This window comes from Vitis riparia, chromosome 12 (genome assembly GCF_004353265.1).
Source record: "Vitis riparia cultivar Riparia Gloire de Montpellier isolate 1030 chromosome 12, EGFV_Vit.rip_1.0, whole genome shotgun sequence".
NCBI classification, from domain to species: Eukaryota; Viridiplantae; Streptophyta; class Magnoliopsida; order Vitales; family Vitaceae; genus Vitis; species Vitis riparia.
The window spans coordinates 4,940,942-4,952,582 of record NC_048442.1 but is presented as its reverse complement, the minus strand read 5'-3'; the positions used below and the strand labels follow the sequence as shown (position 1 = coordinate 4,952,582).

Below are 11,641 nucleotides of genomic sequence, written 5' to 3'. Positions count from 1 at the left end.
GAAATTCAGAATCCATTACTCTTCCCTGATCTATCATTTTCTCTCTAAAACTCTCTCTTCTCCACCGATTTCAGTCGATTATCGCTGTTGAATTACCAAACTGGTGAGTTATTGAATTAATTTAGGCTTTAGTATATGAATTATTGCTTCGAGGGCATCCTCAATTATTCCAATTTTGGTTAATTTTCTCAATATTGGAGGCTCTTTCGTTTGTCGCTTCTATTTGAGATTTTGAATCACTTGCGTGTGTTTGGTTGCGGAGAAAGTGTAGGAAAAAATATCAAGTCAAAATAATATAGAGTATCCTGCCTTTTATTAGGTACTGGTCCTCATGGAATAGCTAGGTGAGGGTTTGATCAATATATTTTGCACAGCGTATCTCATTATGGATGAAATTTCTTAAGCAGTGTGGGTTTGGGGTTGAAATACTAGGTATTTATCTCCAATTAATACAAATTTATTACTTATTCGATTTCAAGTTCAAATGCTGTTGGTCACTTTCTTGAACAATAAATTGGAACAATGCAGAAAAACTGCTTTTCTCAGATCTGTGAGTAATAATTAGAGCAAGAGAAACAGCTTCTCTCTCGCCCCTGCTGCCATTGCCCCTAATTATATTTCTCTTTCTTTTTCTTTTCTTTTTATTTGTGTTTGGATTTGGATTTTATAGCCTGAAACTGTCTCATTTGTGGGTACGCCAATTTCTGTCTTATCTTCTTCATTGTTTTCTCTTAAATTTATGTTCTTTTGATCAATTAGTTTGTTCTTTTGACTTGAATTTGATTGATTTTATTTGGGTTTCTTTTGAACGGGAGCTTTGACTATTCTGAATTTTGTTTCTTAATGTGAGTTTTGTCTGAGTGTTGGACTGTGCAAGTTGTTTGATGATACATTCAAATTGTACCGAATCAGTTTGATGAAAAACCCACAAATTGTTGATGGAAAACTGTGTTATGGAGTCTTGTATCCTCTGGTTCATTTTTTCACCCAAACAGGTGAATTTCTCATCCTTGGATTCTAAATCCAAATCCGTGTTTGTGGACAATGACCTTACAATCAGAAATAAGCAAATGTGCATGTAAACTTGCCCCTTCATTCATCTGCCTATTTGTCAGGTTGTGAAACCTGAGTAGGAGATCATTTCTGGAACTCATCAATGAGTTGGGAAGTGGGTTGAGTTGTAGTTCCCTGTTTGTGGGTTCGACCTTTCTGTCTATTTCTGTTCCTGCATTGCTCTAGTTTAACACTAACCTTAAAGATATCATGGAGACAATGACCGACAAATAATTTTCAATAGTGTTTTGTCTCTCTAAAATTTCAAAAGATTTGACATTCCATTTGACCAGGTACTGAATTTATTACATGCTCATACATCAAGCTTAGACAATGATTGTAGAGGATCTTGGAATTGAAGCCAAGGAAGCAGCGGTTCGTGAGGTTGCCAAACTTTTGCCACTACCTGAACTTTTGCAGTCAATTTCATCAATTAAGGCTGATTACATTACGCGCCAACAGGTGATGCTTCTTTGTCCAATTTAATAGTCAAAATTTCTATTTCAATTTGGGTTAGTTTCAATCACATATGTAGGTGAGTATGTGTGTGTGTGTGTGCGCGCACCTATCCACACACACATGCAAAATTTTGAAGTTATTCAGGTGTTGCGTTAAGATTATACTGATTGAACAAGAGAAATTTTTGGTTTTGGGTGACTGGAATGAGCAATCATCTTGGTAATCTCTAGATACATGGAAATTGAAGTGTGAGATCAGGTTGAATGAGTTGCTAGCTTGTTTTATTTATGAAAGTTGAGTTCATGTGCTAGGAATCAGATCTCTCAGGTTTTGCTGTCTTGGGGCTACTTCACTCTGTTTCTGAAGTGAAGGATTTTAACATGCTCCCCAACAAGGAGGAGTCCAATTAGGCTTGTAAGAGGATTTAAAACTAGTATGGAACTCAACTATTCTTAGCATCCGATCAATAGAGTGTTCCATCAATTGACGTGTAGAATCTTTATTGACAATTGATTGAGAAAGAAAAGCCTTAGAGCTAAATTTATGAAGGGGCTCAATCTATCAATTCTCAAATATACTCCTAGCATGTGTGGAGATCCAATTCCCCATGCAATGAGTTAGGGCATTTAAAAGATTGGTGGGGAACTAAAATCCATCCAAGTCCTATGTTCTCTAGGTCACTTGGCATAGCCAAAAAAGTGTGTTGACTGATCCTGATGGTCTTCAATGATGCGTTCAAGGATTGAGTTCAGAGCATGCTGGATCACATTGGACAGCTGAGGGAACTCTGACTAACCTAACTAGATCTTTTAATGGATCATAAAAATGCTAAATTCCTAATATTTCTTATATTAAATTTATGTAAAGCCTTCAAGTTGCCTTCTAAATGTTGCTATATTTTTTTAATGTCAGGCAAATGATGCACAACTTAGTACGATGGTTGCAGAGCAGGTATACAGAAACTTCTATTCTAAGCTTCAGGGAAATTATTATGTTGTTATTAATGTTATGTGGATACTATTATATCTCTTATGTTCTTCACTTTTTTATGAGTCTATGGTGCTGAAGAATCCCAGGCACTTTAATTTTACTACCATATTGATGTGTTCTATTGAAACAACACTCTTAAATTCAGGTTGAACAGGCACAGGCTGGGTTGGAATCAATTTCCTCATCTCAAAAGACAATAAACCAGCTTCGTGAGAACTTTCTCTCTATTGAGAGGTATGTTCTGCTTATGATTTTCCTAGAGAATTCTTGTTGTTTTCTATATGTGCAGTTATTAGGCTTCAACTCAGTATTAAAGGATTCAACTTTAAGGACTAATGTGTTTACTTGCTTTTGCCTCAGGCTATGTCAAGAGTGCCAAAACTTAATTGAAAATCATGACCAAATAAAGCTCCTTAGTAATGTGAGAAATAACTTAAATACCACACTGAAGGTGAATGCAATGTCTGACCTTTGTTTTCATCAACTTTTTCTTTATCATGATATGTTTCTCGCTTACACACACACAAACATACATAAGTTCTTGTCTCTCTATATATATGCACATGTTATTGTTCAGCTGCAGCTTGCAGTCTACTAAATAATATGTTATCTTTTTTCTTTCTTTTTGTCTGTGTGTCGTTGTTTCCCCCCTTTTCTTTTCCACCTATCCAAGGCAACAGAACAAATGTGGCATCCTAAAATGCTGCCAGAAGCTATGAGCCCAATGACCATTAATGTGGGGCAGAAGAGCTTGGTTGGACTCGATTCAGCCTATTCCCGTAAAGGAATGGGAGTGCTGTTTTCTGTTGTTTAACTTTGATGGTTATTTAAGTTAAACAGGCTTCTATCACCACTATTTATAGCCTTGAAACTTATCACTTTTTTTATCCTATCAAAAAGAAAAACTTAGCACTTTTTTGACCTTGTTATCTTCTATTAATGTTGTATGGTGACCATCTAGTTATGTTCTTAATCTTTTAAAGGATGTGGAAGGGATGATGTCAATTTCTGTTGAAGCATCCGAGGCTCGGGATTCTTTGAGTGATGATAAAGAACTCATCAACACGTACGAGGTATACATAATTTTAGTCATCTTAGTCAGTTTTTAGTTGAATGAATAACAGTGCATCATAGTTTGATCTTTCTTGTTTCATGCTTAATTGTCATAGAGGTTGACGGCTCTGGATGGAAAACGGAGGTTTGCTTTAGCTGCTGCAGCATCTCACAAGGAAGAGGTTGGCAGACTGAGGTCTGTATCCTCTACTTAGGTTCATCATGTCGCTGGTCATTCTAAGAGTAAATTTAGTGTAGCCAGAAATCCTCCTGTTGTTTTTTTATTTGATCTAATAAATCAATAGGATCAGGAATAAACTTGTATTTTCAGTCCATATATCTGTGTAATAACAATAGCCAACTTGCAGCACCTGGATTCTGGGTCCACATGGCTCGTCCTTGCTTTGGTGTTGGCCAAGTTACTTACCATAATGAAGTTTTTAACTGTTAGAACCCCTAATTCTCATTTGAACAAGTATTAAGGGTTATTTGATTAAAAGGGTCATTGAAAACCCAATTTTTGAAATTTAACCCTCCATAATTTTTTGGCCTCATTTTGACAAAAATGCCCTCATTCTTTTCTTGTAAACATAACCATTTCTTTTAAAACCTACATGTAAATATTTGAAATGGTAAAGGACATTTATGTCAAAAATGGTTACTCTTCAAGCAAAAACATGGGAAGAGTTAAATTCACAAATATGAGGATTATTTCATCCCTTTTAACCAATTAATTCAAGTATTAATTACTTATTCAGTTGATACATAATTTTGATTTTGTTTCTGTGGTAGTGGAACTCAGTGGTGAGAATATTTATTTTGGCAAATTACTGTCTATCAGTCCTTGATAGTGTTGAAAAATGGTAAACAGGTTTGGATGTAATGATGAATACACGACACAAAGGATAGTTGACATCTGTGCGTTTTGTTCTTATGATTTGAGATTGAAATGTTGAATATTCATAGGGAATATTTTGAAGATGTAGATCGAACCTGGGAGACATTTGAGAAGACATTATGGGGCCATGTTTCAAACTTCTATAAACTTTCTAAAGAAAGGTATGCTTATTTTTATTTCTGGGAGTGTAGGGGTTTCCCCATCGAAGACCTATATAGAAACTTTTTTTTGGATTACCTGAGACTAAATCCAGTAATTCTTTTTTGTTAGCTTAAGATGGTCTGAGATTTTGGCTTATACCCCTTGTTTAGTTATTAGTTTCATAGTTTCTCTTCCCATCATTTGATTTTTTTTCTTTTCTGAATACAAGAAGGTATTTAGACTTGGTTTGAATAGGAAATATTATTCTGGGAAAGCAGTAATAGTTGATTTCTTTTGAATGATATCTCTCGAGCAATATTTATTAAATAGAATACTTGAAATTTTGGATTACTTGGGACTAAATTGAGTACAACTATGATGATTCTTCAATTTAAACAACTTACCTTTGTTGACACGACATGACATGAGTGTAGGTATGTGATCCTTGTCAGACACTCCTATTATACTTTGGTTGTGGCTGTTTGATTTTTTCATTGACATCCTTTTATTTTTTCAACTTTTTTAATAATACTTGCATTAGAGAAAAAGGAGAGTTAGCTGAAAAGTGAATTTTTATAAGAATATTTAGGAATAAGAGGAAAAAAATGATTAGAGGGAAAATATGAGAGCTTTTAAAATGGAATATCTTCACCTCCAATTTATTTTTAATTGACTTTTCTTTTATTATGCCATATTCCAATAGTTGTGCCCCTTTTTGGATCCTTTTTAACCAAGTCCTCGTATCCTAAAATTTGATTTGTGACGGATTAGACACTTAGACATATACTCACATCCGACACTCATACCCAAACCCATGCAACATAGGAGTATCATAAAACTTAGATAAATAAATGTTCGATAAATTAATAACCTTGCTTAAATAATAAAATCTTTTGATCTTAACTTGGGCTAATATACTAAATTAATAACCTCATTAAATGCATAAGATAAATTTTTTTTTTTCAAATCCTTAAAGCCTCAAGGAAATATAAATTAATAATTGTTGCATTATATAAAAAAATAGCAAGTAAAAACTCACAATATAGTATTTATTAACTCTTTACAACTTCTATTTTTCTCAATTCATCTCTTTCTTGGAACAATTGGATAATTGAAACCTCTTTATCTTCTAGGGCATTAAATTTTTTCTATCATCTACAATTAGTAAGCATCTCTCTCTCTCTCTCACTCTCTCTCTCTCTCTCTCTCTCTTTTTAAAAAAAAGTCTCTTAGGCTTCCATTTATTATCTTTTAATTGCATTCATTATTTTTGGATTTATAAGCCATGTACTAACATGGTACTCTCTAAATTAATAAATTATTCACTTATTGATAAATCAACCCTGCTAAGGCAACAACTTCTTTTGGTCATGAGTATTATTTTATAGGGGTTTTACTATAATTCTTGTTTGTTAGTTTGAGATGGTGTGAGCTTTTGGCCTAGCCCTTTTGTTGAAGCACTTTTATTAGTAATCAGTTTCATCATATTATTATTATTATTTTTAAAATTTCCGAGTATAACACGTTTTTTTTTTTTTTTTTTTTTTGCAGTCCACAAACTCTGGTTCGTGCTTTGAGGTATGTTGCTGACACGCATTGTTGCCTATTTTTACTAATTGATAGCAATGAATTTGTTGCTTTTGATTTAAGGGGGAAAAAACAATTGTAGCCTCTTGCCACCCATATCTCGAAAGGGGGTATAGTTGATTTAGATACTTATTCCCAGAGTTTTTATTAAATAAGTTTTTTAGTCATGCATGTTTGAGGTATAGTTCTTGTTTGGTTTGTTCAATCAAACTAAGATACTGGTGATGGATATTTAGTGATGCGCTATTTCCCTTGGAAGGTTCTTCTTGTTTCATTTAGTTTTCTTGTTTTACTAATTTTTTTCATTTATTGATGGTACAAAAATGGATTTTTGGAAGATATTTGGTGGGGTTGATCAATCTCTATGTGTTCAATTTCCCAATCTTTTCAGGTTCAAGAACTAGAGACTTTCATGTTTCTTCAATTTTAGAGCCCTTCTCTTACACAGGAACTAGAACTTATTATCTCCTCTTTGACCCATTTGGCCATGCATACTTATCAGCTTCATCCTCAAATGTGAAGGGTGGGTCTTTCTCCTCCTTTGGCTTGCTTTCTGTTAGTTCCTTCTTCCTAGCTCTCTCTAAAATTGCACCACCTGAATCTTTTCTTTCCATGTAGTTTCATTTGGAACTCTAATGCCCCATCTTGAGTGATGGCCTTTGCATGGCAAGTGGCAAATAAGAAGGTCAAAACCAATTAATTATAGGTGAGAAGGCCTTATAAAGCTCATAGCCTAGATCATCGTGTTATGTAGTTGAACAGTGGTGAGTCAATTGATGAGCTCTTCCTTCATTGCCTTATTGAGTTGTCCAAATTTACTGGGATAGTCTATATTCACCCTAAAAGTGTTGACAGATATGATGATTGTCTCATTTAGAAGCAATGGGGGTTTTCCTACTTGGTTGATTTTTGTGGTGGGTTGTTTGTTGCGCCTTGACATGGACAATTTGGAGGGAGATGAATGCTAGAATATTTTTTTTTTTTTTTTTTTGATAGGAAACGACAAAGGAATATATTGATAAAAAGAAGGTACAAATAGAAGGATGAGGAATCCTCCCAACAAAGAGAAATAAGACTACAAGTAATCAAATATAAGAAAGTACAAAAAGAGAAAAGTAGACACTCTAGTTACACGCCGCTAACCAATCAAGTTGTAATATGTTAAGAGGAATCCCCTTAAAAACCTTAGAACAAAAAGCCCAAAAAGAAGTAAGAAAACAAATAGAATCCCAAAGATACTCGGCATTCCTTGCTTTGTCCTAAAAAATCCTTGCATTTCTTTCCCGCCACACCACCCACATTAACGCGATGCACGCGTTTTGCCATAAGACAATCCCTCTTTTGGAAGATCCAAAACCATTAAAATTACTAAATAACATGTCAGAGATGCTCCTTAGGGAAACCCAATCCATCTTTGCTGATTGGAATAATCTGTGCCACAACCCCATCGTCAAAGAGCAATGAAGGAAAAGGTGATCTACTGTTTCTCCATTCTTCATACACAACTTACATATGTTAGGGCTAAGTGCTTTGTAGGGTCTTCTCAATTGTAGCAAGTCATTAGTATTAACCTTCTTGTGAGCCACCAACTAGACAAAGGACTTGACTTTGAAAGGGACTTGAGCATTCCAAACAATCTTGGTAGGGAAAACTGGAGGCAACTCAGAATATTGGGATAAGGCCAGAAAGAAAGATTTGACTGTGAAGAGACCTGAAGGAGATAAGGACCAGGATCTCTTATCTGGAACGGAAGGTGATATGCGAAGACGATCAAAAGACCGCATAAGGCCCTCTAAATCATCTATCTATCTCAGAATCAGAAAGATTTCGGCGAAAATTGAAATTCCAAGAGAATGGGCGGGTATATCCAAGAATTGATGAAATAAGAGCACTTTTATCCGTGACTACGCTAAGTAATCTTGGATATTGGACTCCCAAAGGTTGTTCCCCCCACCACAAGTCATCCCAAAACCGAATTCTATCCCCATTACCTACCACAAACCGAGTAAACTTGGAAAACTCTTGGTAGACTAGTGCAATAACCTTCCAAGGACAACGATGAGACCATCTAACTATGTTGTTAACATCCCAGCCATTGGAGTGTGATCCATAAATGCTTAAAATAACCTGATGCCACAGAGCCGAATCCTCCCTAGGATATCTCGACAACCACTTCCCTAAAAGAACGACATTCCTTATAGATATCTTTCCAAAACCCAATCCCCCTCTCGATTTCGGCTTACACACTACGTCCCAATTAACCAAATGGTCTCTTTTGCCTTCCCCTACGCCTGACCATAAAAAATCTCTTTGCATTCTCTCAATTTTTGCTGCCACAGAGGCGGGAATCTTAAACAGGGAAAGAAAGTAACATGGCATATGGGTGAGACAAGATTGAATGAGGGTTATTCTGCCTCCAAAAGATAAATATGCCTTCTGCCACCCATCTAATCTCCTTGATATCCTCTCAATCACAGGATCCCAAAAGCCACACGCCTTAGGATTCCCTCCCAGAGGAAGACCCAGGTAAAGTATAGGCCACCCAGAAGCCTTGCAGTTAAGCATCTCGGCCAACCTAGAAAGGTGATTCTGCTCAAGATTAATACCATAGATATTGCTTTTGTTAAGATTAACTTTCAAACCGGAAATATGCCCAAACACTAGCAGGACATTCTTAAGGGTCATCATATCCTCCTCCCGAGAGTTGGAAAAGAAAATGGTATCATCTGCAAATTGTAAGTGGGAAACCCTTGTTCTGTTCCTACCCACCCTGAAACCCTCGAAGACGTTTCTCTCCTCAGCTTTCAATAACATCCTACTCAATACATCTGCCACTATGGTGAACAAGAACGGTGATAAAGGGTCTCCTTGTCTTAAACCTCTAGATGCCTTAACCCACCCTTTCGCATTACCATTCACCAAGACTGCAAAAGAAACCGAGGACAAGCAACCTCTCATCCATTTCCTCCATCTAAGACCAAACCCTTTCATCTCCAACACATGATCCAAAAAATCCCAACTCACATGATCATAGGCCTTTTCAAAGTCAATTTTGAATACAACTCCTTCCTCCCCTGATCTTCTTTTCTCATCCACTATCTCATTGGCTATGAGAACTGCATCCAAAATTTGTCTCCCTTGAACAAAGGCTCCTTGAGTAGAATGGATGGTCTCGTGAAGTATCTCTCTTATGCGCCCTGCTAACACCTTGACTATTATCTTGTATAGACTAGTGATCAAGCTAATAGGTCTAAAGTCTGAGATTTTCCTTGACATGCTTTTTTTAGGTAACAGAACTATAAAGGAAGCATTGGTGCTTTGATTAATAATTCCGCTCCTATGAAATTCTGCAAACACTTTCACTAGATCCTCCTTTATCACTTCCCAACAATCTTGAAACACTGCAATTGTAAATCCATCCGGCCCCGGAGCCTTAACCCTGTCCATCTGAAAAATAGCCTTAAAAATCTCTTCTTCTATAAAGGGGGATTCCAACCTAAGCGCGCTCTCTCCCAGATATAGGGGACCAATCTAAGCCTTCCACTCTCCAAGGCTCTCCAGGAGGACTCGCATAGAGCTTTTCAAAATACCTTAAAATCTCCTCTTTTATGCTCTCTGAATCATTCATCATTAGGCCATTTTCATTCTCCAACTCCTTAATAAATTTCCTATTTCGCCTGCCATTGGCCACCTTATGAAAAAATTTTGAGTTGCAATCTCCTTCTTTTACCCATTTCACCCTAGCTTTTTGTCTCCAATGTATTTCTTCCCTCAAAATCAACTCCTCTAGCTCCCCTTTTCTTAAAACTCTTTGGGCTAAAAGTTCATGGGATAGGCCCCCTTCTTGCTCCAAGGAATCAAAGTTAACTAAATCAGATAAGATATCTTTTTTCCTTTTACTTAGCTCTCCAAAAGAAGCCTTATTCCACTCTTTCAATTTGGCTTTAACAAACTGTAATTTCCTCATGAACTTGTGCCCTTCCCACCCATTTCCTTGAAACTCCCTCCACCATCTTCCAAAACTCTCCTTAAAACTAGGATGTTGCAACCACATATTCTCAAACCTGAACGACGTTGGACCCCACTTGAACGGATTAGTTTCCAAGACAATCGGCCAATGATCCGATGTCCATCTTGGCAATACTCCTTGAATACTTTGAGGAAATACTTGTTCCCACTCATTTTAAGGAAATATAAAGATCCAAAGAGGCTCTTTGGGAGTTGGTTTATTTGTTTCTCTATAGGTTTGCCTCTGAAGTGCTTTGGAACTCCATTGAGGGGTAAAAAACTCAGCAGTTGCTTCATCTCCAGTAGGATTACTGAAGCTAACTTTGATGAGTGTCCTTTGGGAAATACAAGTTGACCCGGATTTAGAGGTATATCAGGAGATTATAGCAATTGAATATTGAGAGTTCCTTTCAGACCTGCAAGAGAGGATATGACCGTCAAGCTAAAGATTCTAGCTTTGTTGGAAGGTTTACATTGACTGGTGTATTGAGAGCTTTGGACCTTACTCTATTTGATGTGCAGTAGTGCTTCTTAATTTGATCAATGAAGCTATTGCTAGTTAGCATGGGAAGTTTATGGAAAAGGTAAGGGGACAAGTATGGAGAGTGATTCCCTTATGTCTGTTTTCATGCTTTTGGAAGGAGCAGAGCAGAAGGATCATCAAGGAAAAGAAAGAATATTATTTCAAATCTGAAAGATAATCTATCTATATTCTATATCCTTATTTATTCAAACCTCGTTGTTGGGAGATGGGAATTTTTTCTTTCTGGATTTTATTTGATAGACTTTTTTGTTCTAGGGTGGTCTGATCTCACTTTCTGTAGTTTTGTTTCTGCTTCATAACAGGTATTTCACTTTTTCCGTTTTTATTAGATCGTTTTCCTTTTGCAGGCCTACCTTCAAGCTCTTGCATACTCCCCATGCACTGCAGCTCACCCCCTGGATTCCTCTCTTATATACCCCTCATGTACTAGTGTTTGCCCATTGGTCACTTCCATTTTTATGAATATGACATGCAGTCTCTCTAACAAACTAGTAAATGAGAAACAAAAGATCGCATGACAAAAAAGCTTTTAGGAAAATGTCCATGAGTACAAGTAAATGTGAAACAAAAGTCTGTATAACAGAAAAGCTTTTAGGAAAATATCCATGAGTAAAAGTAAAAGAGAAACAAAAGTCTGCATAATTGAAAAGTGTTGAAAAGTGTTTAGCTTCCCATTATAAGGAAAAAAAAATCACCAACGCTTAAGGGGGTATGAAGCTCCTGAAGTCAACAAGAGAAGAGGTGCCTCTTCTGGCCAGCCTCTTCTCCGTTGCTTTGAACCAAGTGGCCTTTTGGGATATAAAGGAGAGGTGAAATGCCCTATCTCTAGAGGAGTTGGAAGCAAGAAAGGATGCAAGGGAGGACTTCAAAAAATGGGTCCTTTTAGAAGAAATTTCTTGGAGGCATAA

General features: G+C 36.5%; 1 protein-coding gene across 3 annotated transcripts in view; it reads left to right on the top strand.

Moving 5' to 3' along the window:
* LOC117926675 (exocyst complex component SEC6-like) overlaps window positions 1–11,641 on the top strand; it is a 50,709-nt gene continuing 39,068 nt past the window's right edge. Inside the window, exons 1-9 of one of the 3 annotated variants that reach the window (XM_034845886.1) lie at window positions 1–103; window positions 1,347–1,515; window positions 2,425–2,463; window positions 2,648–2,736; window positions 2,863–2,953; window positions 3,486–3,575; window positions 3,672–3,751; window positions 4,522–4,614; window positions 6,146–6,172. In XM_034845886.1, the coding sequence (XP_034701777.1) occupies window positions 1,387–1,515; window positions 2,425–2,463; window positions 2,648–2,736; window positions 2,863–2,953; window positions 3,486–3,575; window positions 3,672–3,751; window positions 4,522–4,614; window positions 6,146–6,172 (638 nt within the window). In that variant the 5' untranslated portion in view covers window positions 1–103; window positions 1,347–1,386. Of the gene's footprint in view, window positions 104–340; window positions 433–1,346; window positions 1,516–2,424; window positions 2,464–2,647; window positions 2,737–2,862; window positions 2,954–3,485; window positions 3,576–3,671; window positions 3,752–4,521; window positions 4,615–6,145; window positions 6,173–11,641 lie in introns of those variants that run through there. The other 2 variants (XM_034845884.1, XM_034845885.1) reach the window with 2 other exon arrangements.